The 17,813-nt window shown below is 42.0% G+C and overlaps 1 protein-coding gene across 2 annotated transcripts in view; it reads left to right on the top strand.

Annotated features, from left to right (window-relative positions):
* AP4E1 (adaptor related protein complex 4 subunit epsilon 1) overlaps positions 1 to 17,813 on the top strand; it is a 147,644-nt gene that overhangs the window by 61,324 nt on the left and 68,507 nt on the right. For both annotated transcript variants that reach the window (XM_073618706.1, XM_073618707.1), the window contains exons 8-10: positions 3,595 to 3,668; positions 3,750 to 3,872; positions 13,305 to 13,414. In XM_073618706.1, the coding sequence (XP_073474807.1) occupies positions 3,595 to 3,668; positions 3,750 to 3,872; positions 13,305 to 13,414 (307 nt within the window). The remainder of the gene's footprint in view (positions 1 to 3,594; positions 3,669 to 3,749; positions 3,873 to 13,304; positions 13,415 to 17,813) is intronic.

Below are 17,813 nucleotides of genomic sequence, written 5' to 3'. Positions count from 1 at the left end.
TACATCTCTTGTATACATCCGTTTTCTAACACTGTCACTGTGGCAGGCATGCCCTCCTGGGCGATATCATGTACCTGTATGTGATTTATAGTTCTGGGTCTGGGGCATGTACGCCGACGAACCTGCTCCCGCTGTGGTTGGACACAACGGGAGCCAATCAGTGGGAGAGGCAGAATGGCAGTTTGCCTATGTAAACAAGGCAGATCGCCGTTCTGTGAAAGGGTAAGATGGACATCATGTGTTTCTACTAAGCAGGAACACGATCTCTGTCTTCCCCCTGTGATTCAAAGCACCCCCCACAGTTAAAAAAAAGCATTCCCAGGGAACACATTCAACCCTTTGATTGCCCCTGATGTTAACTCCCTTCCCTGCTAGCGTCATTAGTACAGTAACAGTACTTTTTTTTTTTTTTAAGCCCTGATCACTGTATTGATTTCACTGGTCCCCAAAAAGTGTCACTTGGTGACAGATTTGTCTGCCACAATGTCGCAGTCCCACTAAAAACCGCTGATCGACCACCATTACTAGTAAAAAAAAAAAAAAAAAACCACATAGTTTGTAGATGTTATAACTTTTGTGCAAACCAATCAATATACGCTTAGATATATTTTTTTTACCAAAAATATGTAGCAGAATACATGTTGGCCTAAATTGACATTGATTGACATTTTTTTTTTTATTTGATATTTTATAGCATAAAGTAAAAAGTATTGTGTTGGTTGTTTGTATTTTTTCCAAATTTTTGACCTTTTTTTGTTTATAGTGCAAAATATGAGAACCACAGAGCTGATCAAATACCACCAAAATAAATCTCTATTTGTGGGGGAAAAAAAAAAATACATTTAATTTAGGTCATGGTGGGTTTGGTTTAACTTGATTTAAATCATAATTTTTAAAGAGCACGTGCCATCTCTGTTTTGTAAGGGATCCTCCTCTGACGCGCTGTTGACTCAAACAGTCCCATTCAATTTAATGGGATGGTGATACGGCAGTGACGCAACAAGATGAGGAACGTGGTGGCAGCAGGTGAGTGGATGCCCGCTAACAGGCGCTGCCATGATGGATCTGAAATGACAGGTGCTCTTTACATGTAAGGACTTGCTGTTAGTTAAGAAACTATTTTGTTTGCAAATATTAGAGATTCTATTTAGACTAATAAGCTGTCAGGTTAGTAAAACAGCGATATCAGAACCGATTTTGGGTTAATCATACATAGTTGGAGAACTCCTCAAATTATTTTATTTAAAGTGCAGTTCCACCCAAAAGTGGAACTTCTGCTCATTTGTCTCCTCACTTGTCTCGCGGCCTGTGACATCATCGCAGGGCTCCCTTCTCCTCCCTCCTCCTTTCCCTGTCGCCGGGCCAGTAGGAGAGAGGAGTGGGACCTTGTGCATGCGCAGTAGGGTTCCCGGCGTGAAGCCGTAAGGCTACACTGCTGGGTACCTTTACCTGCAATGGCGGCGACAGCACCCGACAGCTGATGGAAACATTAGCTGTGATGCGGACATCACTGGACTTCAGGACAGGTAAGCGTCCTATTAAAAGCCAGCACCTGCAGTATGTGTAGCTGCTGGCTTTTAATTTTTTTTTTTGGGCGGATCACTGCTTTAATTAAAACAATAACATTACTAGTGCATGTTATCTCAACTTGCAGAGCTTAGATTTATTGAAGTTTACCAAAAATGTAAATATTGTAGAATATACAGCCTCATGCTATATAACTAAGCTCAATTTCATGCTCCATAAACTAAATTATTAATGTATCTTAAATGGGAAAACTATCTTTAGATAGATTTTTACACCAGAAGCATTTTATTCAAATAAATTTGATAAAAATAAAAAAAAAATCTGATTTTAAATAAACAAAAATCTGCAGCGCGCAAAGATTTAATGTGATCACAACTGAACTATTGAAAAAGTCTGGGAATTGCCGTGATCTGATTGCAGTCACAGTTTTAGCTCCATCCAAAAATTAGGTGAACTTGCTTCATTTAAAGTGGAACTCCAGCAGAAAAATCTTTTTCAATAGGGAATAAAAGTAGGGTAGTAAAAGGCATATATGCATTTACAGGAGATTTGTAAACCCATATAAATGCATGTATTGATTTTATTAGTGCAGTCAATTTAGCTGTGTTTAGAGAAATTGGAATTCTGTACAATCCGTATTCAATTAGATTCTCTAAACACGGCTGAACCGGTTTTAGAGCAGTAACATCTAAATGCAGGAAAAAGTGATCTGGGAGGCATAAACGCTGTTTATACTTCCAGGTGACTTCTCCTGAGTTTAGCAAAGCTAAATGCAGGAGTGCCGGTGTAAATGAGGCCTTAGGGCCCATTCATATCTGCCGTCATGTGATTCCAGACAGAATCGCCGCAATTCTGCCTGCGATCCCAAATCGCCTAAACGTGATGTTCCTGTTCCTTTTTGGGCGGCAAGCATAACGCATTGCGGTTTGCCACTATTGCTGCGCAACAATCGTGGCAAAACCACACCGCATTTAGGTGCCATTGATAATGAATGTCTCCCAAACACATGTGGTGCGCTTTTGTCATTATTGCAGTCTGATTTGGGATCGCGGGCAGAATCGCAGCAATTCTACCTGAGATCACAAAACGCCAGCTGTAAATGAGGCCTTAGACTTCTTTTGGTAGAGTGGAAAGACTAGTTATTTTGCTGCTGTCTGTGTCTCGAATGGGGAGATTTCTGTCACTTCATATGTCAGAAACCTGTTGTCACAGGACAGGAAGTGAACATTAGATTCTAACCTCTCCCATGCTATTTATCACGTAAAGCATTTTGGCTAGAGGTATGCTTTATCTGTAATACACAGAAGAAAAAAGAAAATATTGTCAAAGCATCAGTTAACCACTGACCGTTGGCGCGCCACTTCTGCTTTGATTAGTCAAAGCAGAAGCCGATCAGCGGGTGCCAGCGAATGAATGTCCGGTGGCACCCACCGATTTGTCGAGGAGAAAGGCTATGCATATGTAAACAAAGCAGAGCTCTGTCCTGTTAGCAGGGACATGATGGCTTTTCATTCCCTGCAAATAAACATTTGTTAGGTACACATTTAACCCTTTGATTGCCCTAGATGTTTAACCCCGTCCAAGCCAGTGTCATTAGTACAGTGACAGTGCATATTTTTAGCACTGATCACAATGTCACCAACTTGTTCATTTCATGCCTAGAAGACTTGGTGTTGTCCTTAGAAGTCCATGGAGGTCATACAAAATACTAATACAACTAATTAGTTATGGGGTGTATTCATTTTTGCATCAATTAATTGGAGTAAAAACCTGAAGGTTTTGTAATCTAAGTTATATTATTAACCTTATTTTCATGTAATGAGCTAAACAAATGTTCTATAAAACTCAGTTTTGTCAAAATTTTGGAAATTTTGAAATTGTTCTTGTGTTCATTGAGCTTTTGATTAAAATCTTATTTTGCAGGTATCGCTTGCTCACAGTAACAGAAGTCCTTTTATTTTAGTTTATATTTTATCTTGAGCCAATGTCTTGGCTTCAGTCTGATCTTTATTTGTAATTATACTTTTACTATGTTAATAGTGTAATTGTTGTTTGCTGCATTTTTAGCACCAGCGAGTTAATCTATGATGTGTTGGACGAGTCTTTGCGACGAGCGGAAATAAATCATAATATTACATATGGTAAGTTATTACCCCCCCCCATGAAGCTGTTAAAATGATGAATAACAATAAACTAAGGTTTCTTTTGTCTTTTTTTTTAAGCTATTCTGTTTGAATGTGTTCAAACTATTTATACCATTTATCCAAAATCGGATTTATTTGAAAAAGCTGCAAAATGCATTGGGAAGTTTGTTTTATCTCCAAAAATTAATCTAAAGTATTTGGGTAAGTAGAGCATATGTTGATTGTGTATACTTGCTTGAACATTGCTTCCTTCCCTGCTTGTGTGACTATGGCACCAGTCGTCATAGCTTTTAGCTTCTTTTGTCTATTCTTAACTTAGGCCTACTAGAGGGTGCATAGTACATACACATGCACAAAATTTAAAAAAATTGTATAAAATGATGTCAGTGTGACACAAATCTTAAATTAGGAATGTTTGTGAGTAGTTTAACCCTTGCTTGACCAGGGGTTGTTGATTCCTAGATGCGCAGACCACATTTAGCAGCATCAGCGTGCCTTAGCTAATTTGGAAATTAGCTTTAATTTGCTGTGTTGTATTATATTATACAATAAAACCCCTGCTTTGTGTTATAATATAGGCTGGCAAAAAATGTAAAACCAAAAAAAAAAATATATACATATAATTTTTTTAGATACATAATAATAATTATTATTATTATTATTATTTATATGTATTTGTATCTGACATTTACACCAATGCATAGATGACGCTACAGATCCCACTCCAGCTTGCATGTGATCACTATTTCGTATTTGACATAGTGGTGACACTATCGTAGACCACTCTGACTCCGGCAGTGGGGACTGGAACTGTCCGTAACAGCCAGATTTGAGATCCACCAACTTGTTTTCAAGGGGAGGATGTTTATTGACTTACCCCCAGCATGGGGCATTGTGCTGGGGAATGTTATTAGTCATATTGCTGGTGGAAAGAGGTCGTAAGTTGTTTTTTGTTTTTTTGTTTTCCCAGAACACCAGCTAAGACAACCAAGAATGTATAATTATATTTTCCAAGAAGTTTACATTTTATTCCTACAGCTCATTTATTGCTGCTAGATGTTCAATCATTGCTTGCAAAGGGAATCTTTTTATGAGGCCCAATACCATACCTAGAACCCTCTGATAGAAACTGCTTTTTCCAGTGTAAGGCTCCATTCACACTTGTGCGACTTGTCATGCCAATTTGGACCCCAAAGTGGCATGACAAGTCGTACCCTATGTTTTCCATTGAGTACAGTTCATATCCGTAGGACTTAAAGTAGTTCCTGCACTACTTTGGTCCAATTTTCATGCGACATGAGGGCCAAAGACTTCAATGTAAACCCTCAAAAGTCGTATGAAAGTGGCACCTGAATGATATGCATGCTACCTGTGTGTGACTTTGTAGAGCACACACAGTTATGTGGTCAAAGCCAAAGTCGCACTCATCCAAAGTAGCATCAGAGTTGCACTGTAAAATTGCAATGGAAATTGTATGATTTTGAAGTCACGCAAGTGTGAATGGAGCCTGAGCTGCGTAGGATGGTGAGGCTAAATCAGTTAAATAATTGCCTTGCAGTCGGCACAGAAATTATTGACTAAGCTCCAACATGCATATCTTTTTTTTTTCTTTTTTTCTTTTTTTTTTTTTTCTTCCCAATCTGACTTACTATGTATTTATGTAATCGGGTCACCGAGCTTCTCTGGTATGTCCATTCTAATCTTCCCATTGCAAATACACTCTAAGGGCTTATTCAGACAAGATCTGACTGAGACCAATCCTCCAAGCTGAACCACTTTCTTATCGTACATCACGGGACACAGAGCCATAGTATTTACTATGTGGGTTATAGGCCACCTTCAGGTGTTGGACACTGGCACGCCCATCCACTTCTGTGGGCTGCCTGCACGTAGCTCCGAGGTAGATGTAAACGCAGCAAGAATTGGCTTAGTTTGGAAGACGGCTTTCAGTACCTGCCTGAATGAGCCCTAAATCCCACGCCACACTCACTAGAAGATAAAAATAAACCATTCACTGGCCCAGCAAGGGTGTGATGCACCAAAGGTAGGTGAATGTTTTATTTAGTGATCCTGTTGCCAGTGTGTTCATACGTGCAAGAAAACACAGGTCCCTGGAAGGGCACACAGAAAACAATTGTTTCCCTTGGGTTCAGAGCATTTTTCAACATCAGAGCCACCTACATAGAAATGAATGAAATGGCACATTGTGACATAACCATGAAGTTAAAGTAGAACTATACTCCCCTTCTGTCTAGGGCTGCAGTCTCCCGGAACTCCCTGCTGGCTGCTGTTTTCATTGACCCGGCCGAGATTACTTCACACGGTTCATTCATCTGAGCATCCCCCCCTTCCCTGTGATAGCGGCCTGGGTGGATGCCTGTCACTATTTGAAAACGGTGTGGCGGTGCGGGACTCTGCCCACATGGCCGTGTCATTCATTCATTCATTGTTTCCTGTGAACAACTCCCTTCAAGTACTTTCAGCCATTGCGGCTGATGGCTTACAGTTTTTTATGAGTATAATACTGAAAATAGCGTGAATGGTATTATGGGTAATTTGCCAACATCCCAAATCATGAACAAAAGGTAGAAACCCCCTATGGGACTTCACAAGCAAATTACACCAAAGAAAAAATAGAGAAGTTTTAAGGGTAAGTTTACCAGCTTCATTATATTAAAATTTCATACAAATATAATATAAGCATACAATCCATAATATTTTATGGTCAAAAGCACCCTATATGTCCCACATGTAATAATATAAGCTGCCTAAGTATGCCTGAATAGCTCTAGCATTGAACATCCAGGCAAAAGAGCTAAACGCGTTTCCGAAGATAGTTCCTTCTTCTGGGGAAGAAAAGGGTAGCCCATATCTACAAATACAATCACATAAATAAGTATACAGTGTATGAGCATAAGAAAATATAAGCAGTACATAGGTAATAATCTCATCAAATTGTCTGGAAATCTGTGTGGTGTTTGTCTATTGGAACAAACAAATGGCAACCACCCCAACCTATAACTAGCCTTTGCAGCAAGGAGAACATGGAAGGACGATGCATGTAGAATGGCTCACTTACCAGCCATTCTACAACAAACTGAAGGCTGGCTGGTAAGTGAGCTGAGAATTTTTGTTTTCTGTCTTATAGCAACTGTTTTGGTAAATACTGAGTTTTTACGTGGTCTTCCTTAGGGCTTGTTTACACATGCATTGCTCTTCAGAGGGCATTTGACTGGTGGTGAGAAGGTGCTGTATAGCCTCCCCACCATCTGTTTTTAACCCCTTAAATCCCGCACCAGTGCTTTACACGTGGTTGCAGGGCACCCACATTCAGTTGCATAGGTTGAATTCAGCGGGTGGTACTGCCCACCGAACTTGACAGTGGGATCATTTTTGCTGCTCTACAACATATATACACACTCCAACCACAAGTGTAAATAAGGCCTAACATAGGGGAGACCATTCGACATCAAATTACATAAGTGGCTTATAAGAATTGACAGGTCAAATGTTTGAGTATATTGCTCATGCCTAGTGGTGGTTTGACAATCTATTTTATCATTTTGTGAGCATGTCGGGCAAAGGAAATAATACATATATTCTGCTGCCATTGTGCTATATGCTGGGTGTTCAGTGTTCCCCTGTGCCTTTTAAGGAGGGGTGGGCTCCCTCCAGGCTCACTTGCCCTCTGCCTATCCATTATAATGCATGTGCTTCCACTGTGGAGGCTCTCAAAATTTAGAGTTGGACCCCATGCACACTATTAGATTTTCTGCAGATTTTTGTTTTCAGATTTACCAGTTCAACCTAAGTGAGTTTGGGTACGTGTCTACAATTGTCCCTTTCCCTGTACATTGTGTCTCATATAGATGCTCATCTATTATATTATTATTTAAGGTACCCATATAGCGCCGTCAATTTACGCAGCTCTCCACACATACATCGCACGCTCACATCGGTCCCTACCCTCAAGGAGCACACAATTTAAGGTCCCCAAATCACATTCATATACTAGTGCAAATTTTGGACAGAAGCCAATACCTACCAGCATGTCTTTTGGAATGTGGGAGGAAACCGGAGTACCCGGAGGAAACCCACACAGGGAGAACATGCAAACTCCAGGCAGGTAGTGTCGTGGTTGGGATTTGAACCAGCGACCTTTTTTACTGCTAGGAGAGTGCTAACCACTACACCACTGTGCCGCCCCAATTTGAGACTCCCCAAATTTAAACTCTTAAGGTTTGACCTCATATTCCATGGTTTTGGTAAATCTGAATACAAAAATCTGCAGAAAATCTAATAGTGTGTATGGGGTCTTAGGACTGCAGATAATACTGGAGTGCTGTGAAGAGGCTCTGCAGCTTATGCACGTATTTGCAAATATGTGCTAGCAATCCCCTGTTTTTAATGCATACCATTAGACAGAATAAGTTGATTTGGTGCAGGCTGGTCGGTAAGTTGAGCTGGAAATTTTCTTTGGTTTTTGACATTCGTCACCCTTCTATGTGCTCCTTGCTGCAAAGGCCAGTTATAGGTGGGGGCAGTGTCCATTTGTTTGGACTATATTCTAGGGCAGCCCGAAAGAAAAAAAAAATGATTATACCAGTGCCGCCAGTCCTCGTTCTTCGATGAAGGACGTCTTGCCTGAAACGGTCCATGTAATGACCATATATCCACATGTGCCTGCTGCCTTATTACTTTGCAATATTAGATTACTTAGAAGCACATCTGTAATGAAAGACGTTGCAGGGGTTGCAATTGCAGATCTGGTTTTGGAAATACCAGTTTGGATGGCTGTATTTGGATTCAGTACTTCTGCATCACTTCACACATGATAAAAGGCAGAATCAGCGCAATTCCGCCCCGCGATTTCAAATGGCTGCAAAACGCATTACTTCTAATGGCACCTGCAATCGCGGCAAATTGCAACGCATGCCGCTTTTCGCTCAAAAAGGAACATGAGTTTTTTTTTGGGCTATGGCGTCGCAATTTAAAGGGGTTGTAAAGGTAAAAATTTTTTCACCTTAATGCATTCTATGCATTAAGGTGAAAAAACTTTTGACAGTACCGCCGCCCCCAGCCCCCCCGTTTTACTTACCTGACGCCTCGAATCTTCGCTCCTCGTCCTCGGCAGCTTCATTGCAGCTCAGCCTGGTCGCTGATTGGCTGCAGTGGATGGATTGAAAGCAGCGCAGCCATTGGCTCGCGCTGCTGTCAATCACATCCGATGACGCGGCGCGCCGGGGGGCGGGGCCGAGTGATACAGCGAGCGGCTATAGCCGCCGGCTGTATCACGGGAGCGCGCCCGCAAGCACTCACCACCGTGCGAGGGAGCTCGCATGAAGGTGGTAAATGCTTGCGGGGAGGAGCTGAAACAGCCGCCGAGGGACCCCAGAAGACCAGGTTCGGGGCCACTCTGTGCAGAACGAGCTGCACAGTGAAGGTAAGTATAACATGTTTGTTATTTTTAAAAAAAAAAAAAAACACCTTTACAACCACTTTAACGTGATTGCAGCGTGACAATGGTGGCAGGATTGGGGTGCCATTAGAAGTAATGGCATCATAAATGCGCCCTGCGTTTTTGCAGCCATTTGATCGCGATTTCACCCGCGATCATGTGTGAATGTAGCCTATTTAACACGATTGCAGCGTGACAATCGTGGCAGGATTGGGGTACCATTAGAAGTAATGGCATCGTAAATGCGTCCTGCGTTTTGCAGCCATTTGATCGCGATTCCACCCGCGATCATGTGTGAATGTAGCCTAAGTTTGAACAAAGAAGCAGCAAATACTGTGCAAGTCTGAGAGTTAGGGGTGTGGAATTTAATCGCTGCATCGCGATTCGCGGGTCCCCGATGCGGCATCGATGGAAGCACCCCGAAAAACCGATGTCGGGTGTGACGTCAACCCGACTTGGCCTGCCCCTCCCGGAAGTGTGCTCTGAGCGTTTTTGCCAAAATGGGTTTTGCTATTAAATGCAATTGTAATCCATTAAGTGGTGATCGCTGTATGTGTTTTTTTTTTTTTTTAAATATATGTAGCTTCATACCTCGTTTTTAGTCTGTGTATATAACTGTATATCCCAGCGCTCATGTGACTGCTCGGTCCAGCATGCCCCTCTCCTCTCAGTATCTCCTGACGTCAGCCCCGCCCGCCTCTCTTCTGATCTGATAGCTACAGTTGGTGGGTGGGGCTGAGAACTCCCACTGACGTCAGGATAGACAGAGCGACATGAGACTGAGAGGAGAGAGTTGTGGGCCGGACTGAGCAGTCACATGAGCGGCTTATACAGTTTTATACAAAGACTAAAAAAAAAACGAGGTATGAAGATGCATATATTTAAAAAAAAAACACTTACAGCGGTCACCACTTAATGGATTACAATTGCATTTAATAGCAAAAGCCATTTTGACAAAAACACAGTCATATACACAGACTAAAAAATAAGATATGAAGCTGCATACATTTTAAAAAGCACGTACAACGGTGGGCACTTAATGGATTATAACTGCATTTTTTTTACCACACAGGTATTTTAATAGCTGTATGTAGAGTACAAATGTGTTTGTATTCTACTTACACTGTCTCCTACATGTGCTCTGTGCTGACATTATTTCTCCCCCCCCCCCCCCAAGTTTGCACATTCCACTGTTTTAACTCCTAGTGTGCTGGAAGATGCAAACGAGGGAGCCCAGAGAAATGCCATCACAGAGACAGTACAGGAACTTCACAGGGCTGTTTGTCAGTTGTGGATTCTAATCCCTCCTGACCTCCCAGCAGCCGTGTGTGAATTCCTGTACCTTGTAGTGTACCGGATTAGTGCAATACAGAAAGTGGAGTTCCACCCGTTTTTTAGTTTATTAAAAGTCAGCAGCTACAAAAAGTGTAGCTGCTGACTTTTAATAATCAGACACTCACCTGTTCCACGGTCCATCGATGCGGCCGCACGGAGCCTTGCTCCTCTCCCTCTCCTCTGCGCCGTCATATCTACTGTGGGCAGCGACACCTGCCTGTGACAGCTTATGGCTTCACAGCCGGGCGCAGACTGCACGAGCCGCACTGCGCTCTGCCATTGGCCAGCCAATCTTCTGGGACCCAGAAGATCGCTGGCAGGGAGGGGCCGCCTAGTAAATTTTTTGTTTATTAAAAGTCAGCAGCTACAAAAAAAGTGTATCTTCTGACTTATAATAAAAAGACACTCACCTGTCCCACAATCCAGCGGCGTGGCCACCCAAACCCTCCATTTTCTCCCCTGCCTGTCCACGGTGCTGGCAATACTACTGTGGGCATCCGGCTGTGACAGCTTGCAGCTTAACAGCCGGGTGCGCCTGTCCTGCACAGCCAGGCATTCTTCTGGGAACTGTGATGTGTCCCAGAAGATTGCAGGGAGGAAGGGCCGCCTAGGCGGCCCAAGCGGAAGTGAGAGCTCGTTGGTAATCATGATGCATCGTGATATCATATCGAATCAAATCATTGACCAGATAATCTGAATCGAATCGTGAGACCAGTGAAGATGCGCACCCTTACTGAGAGTCAGAATTCCCTATCTTGTTTTGCTGCAACTTCTTTCTTTTGATATATTTTAATGTATTCAATTGACAGCTTGGTGCATTCATAGCTGTTATTTGTCATTTAAAAAAAATAAAGCTTTTTAGCTTTAGGGATCACCAATTTTGAAGTTTTTCAGATGACCCTTTTTATTTAAATTTTGTTTTGTATGCTGTATTTCCATCATACTGACTAGTAGGCTCTTCCTTTATGAATACTGTGTATAATGAGTCAGTTCAATCATTTTCTTATCAACCAGGCAGATTAAGCCACCTAGAAGAGGATATTGTTTGGAGCAAAAACCTTTTTTACAAGACTTTGTCCATATACCTGCACGTTGAGAGCAGCAGTTAAAGTGTTTGTTACTCTAAAAAAAAAAAATAATAAAAAAAATGGATCCTGTTCCCTTGAGGGCTCTTTCACACATAATGTCCGTTTTTCACGCACTCCGTTTGCTCAGCGAGGATCACTCCGTTGATCCCCGCTGAGCCAGAGGATGACAGGTCCCTTTCTGCTCACTGTGTGGAGACGTACCTGTCAGATCTCCTCTATGGGGGATCGGATGAAAACGGATCTGCCTGTCTGTTTTCATCCAATCCGATCCACCAGGCAAATGGAAAATAGGGTTTACATCCTTCTGAATTTAGCGGAGCGGATCGGGTGTCAGCAGACATGTCACTGCAGACATCCGTCTCTCCATAGAACTATATGGAGCGTCCGCCTAAAAAACTGACAGGCGGACCTGAACAGTCTGCATGTGTGAAAATGGCCCCTTTCACACATGCGGATCGTTCATTTCATCATTTCAGTCACGTCAAAACGGATGAAGTATTAGTCAGTTTTTCATCCGTGCTCATCAGTTTTTCATCAGTTTTTTTTTTCTTTTTTTTTTTTTTTTTTTTACATCCACTACCAAAGCAAAAACGATGAAAAACTAACCATTTGTCAGTTTACATCTGTTTTTCGCCAGAAGAAAAATAGAGCTTTGATCAGTTTAAAAAAACGGATGCGGATGTAAATGGGATTATCATCCATATACATCAGTTTTTCTATATAGAGATGCATTGATGTCCGTTTTTCATCTGTCAATGGATAGATGAAAAACGGACAGCATGTGTGAAAGGGGCCGAAAGCATATTACACAGTGCTTGTGCTGTGTAATTTGGCCCCCCGTATCACCTGCAATACCTAGCTGATCCCGCCTGGTTCTGCCCCCCCCCTCTGTAAACTAACCACGGTTTATCATGGCTGCTAAGCCCTGGTCAGTTTACATGCCTCCATCATCTGCTGCTATCTGCAGCTCTCCTGTGTCCTCCTCTGCCCCCCCCTCCTTTCCCTGCCTGTCAGCTCTTACCAGTGCCTGTCTACTCCTTTCCCCGCTGCTACAAAACAATGTAATGGTAATACAATAAGCTCTGTTTGATAAATTCTCTCTGTATCCAATTTCAGTTAATAGGATGTGGCACTTTTTACCATGGTCTATACACCCACAGTACCATCCTGTGGTGGTGTATTATTGCTAGTTTATCTCTGTTAGATGACATGTGCCCCAGTGTGTGTGCTCTATAAAAAAAAAAATGCTGATTTCTACCTTATATCACAGCGTCTCCCAGCGCTCACGTGACGCAGTTCTCTCCTCCTCTCCTCCTCTCCTCCTCCCAGCTGACGTCAGCGGGAGATCTCGGCCCCTCCCAATGTAGCTGTTAGCCAGGGAGAGCCGAGGAGTCGCGTGAGTTCCGGGAGACGCTGTATATAAGGTAGTAATCAGCATATTGTTTTCATAAAGCACAGACACTGGGGCACATGTTACCTAACGGGGGGATTGTATGAACATCACATAGTGGCTTTACAACCACTTTAAGTGAAAGCATTGTGCAGCATGATTATATGGGTGGGCTTTATATGTACTTGCTAAATATGGCTGTTCCTATGAACCTGTATAAGCAATGGCTGTGAATGGAAACCACCTTTTGTAAATTTTTACATTTCATGGATCACATTCATACCTATATTTTCTCATGTAAAATGTTGTAGATTCCCCTTGATGTGTTGCTCTGAAAGTAATATGTTTATTTTTTATTGTAGGGCTGAAAGCGCTTACATATGTCATACAGCAAGATCCTAACCTGGCACTTCAACACCAAATGACCATAATTGAGTGTTTAGACCATCCTGATCCCATCATTAAAAGAGAGGTCAGATATAGTTAAGCTTTCGCATGAGCGTTTGGGAACTAAAATGACTAAATACTTAGAGGAACTGCAGTCTGCTCACATAATTTGTAAATAACACATATTTGCCATTCTGAAGCTTCCCTCCAACCACTTTGCATATTATTTTATATACAGTATCACACAAAAGTGAGTACATCCCTTAACATTTTTGTGAATATTTTATTATATCTTTTCATGTGACAACACTGAAGAAATGATTACTACAATGTAAAGTAGTTAGTGTACAGCTTGTATAACAGTGTAAATTTGCTGTCCCCTCAAAATAACTCAACACACAGCCATTAATGTCTAAACCGCTGGCAACAAAAGTGAGTACACCCCTAAGTGAAGATGTCCAAATATAGCCCAAAGTGTCTATTTTGTGTGGTCACCATCATTTAACAGCACTGCCTTAACCATCTTGGGCATGGAGTTCACCAGAGCTTCACAGGTTGCCTCTGGAGTCCTCCTCCACTCCTCCATGAGGACATCACGGAGCTGGTGGATGTTAGAGACCTTGCACTCCTCCACCTTCCGTTTGAGGATGCCCCACAGGTGCTCAAAAGGGTTTAGGTCTGGAGACATGCTTAGCCAGACCATCACCTTTACCTTCTTCTGCAAAGCAGTGGTCATCTTGGAGGTGTGTTTGGGGTCGTTTTGTTGAAATACTGCTCTGCGGCCCAGTCTCCAAATGGAGGGGATCATGCTCTACTACAGTATGTCACAGAACATGTTGGCATTGATGGTTCCCTCAATGAACTGTAGCTCCCCAGTGCCGGCAGCACTCATGCAGCCCCAGACCACGACACTCCCACCACCATGCTTGACTGTAGGCAAGACACACTTGTCTTTTTGTACTCCTTACCTGGTTGCCGCCACACTCGCTTGATACCATCTGAACCAAATAAGTTTATCTTGGTCTCAGACCACAGGACATGGTTCCAGTAATCCATGTCCTTATGTGAAAAATTGAGTGTAGGGGGCACTATATATAAATAGTGCTTATTAGCTAGTTAGTAATTTTTGCACCAACCAATTAAAAAGTGTATATTTATAATTATAACCGTCTTCTAGGATATATATGAGTGATGAATACAATCCCAAAAAAATGACAAATGTAAACACATAAATATGTGATTAAAGAATCCACAGGAAAGTCCACAACAAAACATAAATGTGAAGAAGCTTCAATCTTCCGAATGTAGCAGTATCTTCCAACAAAGATATGTAATCCTCCACCAAATTCTTAGAGAGATACGAACACTAATAGGGCGCACACATGGTCAGACATTGATCGGACATTCCGACAACAAAATCCTAGGATTTTTTCCGACGGATGTTGGCTCAAACTTGTCTTGCATACACACGGTCACACAAAGTTGTCGGAAAATCCGATCGTTCTGAACGCGGTGACGTAAAACACGTACGTCGGGACTATAAACGGGGCAGTGGCCAATAGCTTTCATCTCTTTATTTATTCTGAGCATGCGTGGCACTTTGTCCGTCGGATTTGTGTACACACGATCGGAATTTCCGACAACGGATTTTGTTGTTGGAAAATTTTATCTCCTGCTCTCCAACTTTGTGTGTCGGAAAATCCGATGGAAAATGTCCGATGGAGCCCACACACGGTCAGAATTTCCGACAACACGCTCCGATCGGACATTTTCCATCGGAAAATCCGACCGTGTGTACGGGCCATAATAGTGAAGTGGATAAGTGATCTGCTTACCGGTCCAATTTGACTTCTTTCCTAGGAAAGATAGTCAAACTGCGCTTGTGCAGGATAGTGCCTGCTCACATGGATGGGATGGATAAGATAGAGACCACCTTCCTCAATGGCAAAGGCAGGATATACAGAGAAAGTAAAAGAACATCCATAGCATAATTCCGTTTTTTTTTATTGTTAAAATCAAAGTATAAAAAAAGTAGCCAAATGGACCCCTTACTTTTAAAAGTACCTATCCCGGCAATGGGGCTGCTGGCTTGTCAGGGGAATGCTGTGTGGAGTCACCTCCGTCTCGCCTCCGTGGATGGCGTGCGTTCCACCGGCTTACACCGACAACCAGCCGGACCGGATATTGTGTAACTAAAAAACGGGACCAGGGACCACCTCGACGTACGTTTCGTTGTTTAAGTCTTCAGGAAGCATACCTGGTCACTAATGGGCACAATTTTTATAGTAAGAGTGATTAGTAGGGAGAACTTAGTGTGCTGCCGCGCAGCCTCAGTCCCGGTCGGGGAACAATAATAGATTTAATCTTCATCACATTGGCAAAGACACCCCAAATAGATGTACTAATAGCAATAAAACCTTTATCCCCCACACATAAAAATGCCTGTTAATCTAAAGTTAGACAATAGGTGGTATACCTCCTTCTACATATGATAAACTGGGTGATTCCAGCAGATTCCTCTAGATGGCGGCCAGTGTTCCGACATCAAACTGCAGTAAGCCACAATTCGCTGTCTAAAACAGACGCCGCCATAGTCAAGGGTAATGTAACACTATATATAAGAAGGAGAATAATAATGACGTGTAAATAAAGAGAAAATATTAAATTGAACTTTAGCAGTTCAAAAAGGGGGCTGGTCATTGGATGTAAAGCAATTTAGATCCAATTCTATGTTCATTCCCAATGGTTGCATACTTCTCAATTTATAAATCCACCTAGTTTCATTTTTGGAGATTTCTCTTTTCATGTGGGTCACCCTCCAATGTTTAACTATTTTGTCAATTCCATAAAAGGTACAAAGTGTAGGATCACTATTATGATAGAGTTTAAAATGTCTACATGCCCAAAAACTCCAGCATAAAGAATCCCCTCCACACCGACCCATAATTAGTGGGATTGACTCCCTTTTTTCTAGGCTTGGGGAATACCTCAATTAATTTTTCAAGCCTTTACTACCTCAAAGCCCATCATATTTAAAAGACAGCAGGGACTTAATTGTACTGCTGTAGAAGATGACAGCTACAAAAGATACAATTATGTTAACAGTGGATATTGAGTCCTTATATACTAATATTCAACATAAAGATGCACTAGAGGCTCTTAAATGGGCACTAGTGAGGGAATCCAAACTCAAAAAAGTCCAAATAAATTTCCTTATTAAAGGCCTAGAGCTAGCTATGAGTAATAATTATTTTTGGGCAAGAGATGAGTACTACAACCAGACGGGGTGTAGCCATGGGGCTCGCTATGCCCCAAGTGTGGCCAATGTAGTACTCAACAAGTGGGAGTCTGAAACCATCTTCAAAAATAGAGACAGGTCACTAGCCTTTTATAAAAAGTAACATTGATGACGTGATTCTGTTTTGGAGGGGGTCGGTTGCGAGTTTTCAAATTTACCTGACACAAATGAACAATAATCGATACGGTCTAAAGTTTACGGCAGAATACAGTGATATTTCTGTCAACTTTTTGGACCTGACGATAACAAAAAAATCATAGGAGTTATGACACCAAAACCTTTTTCAAGGTAACTGATAAAAAACGGGTATGTGCCAACACATAGTTGCCATCACCCAAAGTGGATAGGGGCAGTCCCCAAAGGACAATACATGAGATTTAAACGCAATTGTGCAAATGATGCCGATTTTTACACCCAGGCTGAGGTGCTCACTGGAAGATTCCTGGAAAAGGGCTACCCAGAGAGCACCCTGACCAAAGTGTTGGCACAGGTATCTGCAGTGGATAGACGATCCCTACTGGTAACTAAACCAAAACCTGATTGCAAGGGTGAAATGGCCTTTGTATCAGGTTTTAACAGACAATATAAACAGGTCGAAACCATAATTAAAAAACACTGGCCTATTCTTTTAAAAGATAAGGATTTGTCATCCGTTATTCCATCCAAACCTAAATTCATCTACAGGAGGGCCCCAGGGCTGAGGAATAGGATAGCCCACAATGTACCAGACCCCCCTAGAAAATGATCCACCTTTCTGGATGGGTCCAGTTTTCATTTTTGCACTACAGTAGATGCAAAGTCTGTAGAATGACTAGGAGACCAGGAACATCTAAGAAGGTTTCATAGTTCCAATCAGTAGTAACTAAAGAGAACTTCACAATCAAACCCCTTATCACGTGTAATTCAGACCACGTCACTTATGTGCTGGAATGTCCCTGTTCCCTCCAATATGTAGGTAGAGCAATAAGGCAATTAAAAATTAGAATAAATGAACACTTAACAAACATCAAGAAAGGCTTCCCAAACCACAGCGTTTCAAGGCATTTTAAACTCTATCATAATAGTGATCCTACACTTTGTACCTTTTATGGAACTGTCAAAATAGTTAAACGTTGGAGGGGGACCCACATGAAAAGAGAAATCTCCAAAAATGAAACTAGGTGGATTTATAAATTGAGAAGTATGC

The sequence above is a fragment of the Aquarana catesbeiana genome, linkage group LG03 (assembly GCF_042186555.1).
Source record: "Aquarana catesbeiana isolate 2022-GZ linkage group LG03, ASM4218655v1, whole genome shotgun sequence".
NCBI lineage: Eukaryota > Metazoa > Chordata > Amphibia > Anura > Ranidae > Aquarana > Aquarana catesbeiana.
The sequence above is the reverse complement of the archived record's forward strand: the minus strand, read 5'-3'. Positions and strand labels throughout refer to the sequence as shown.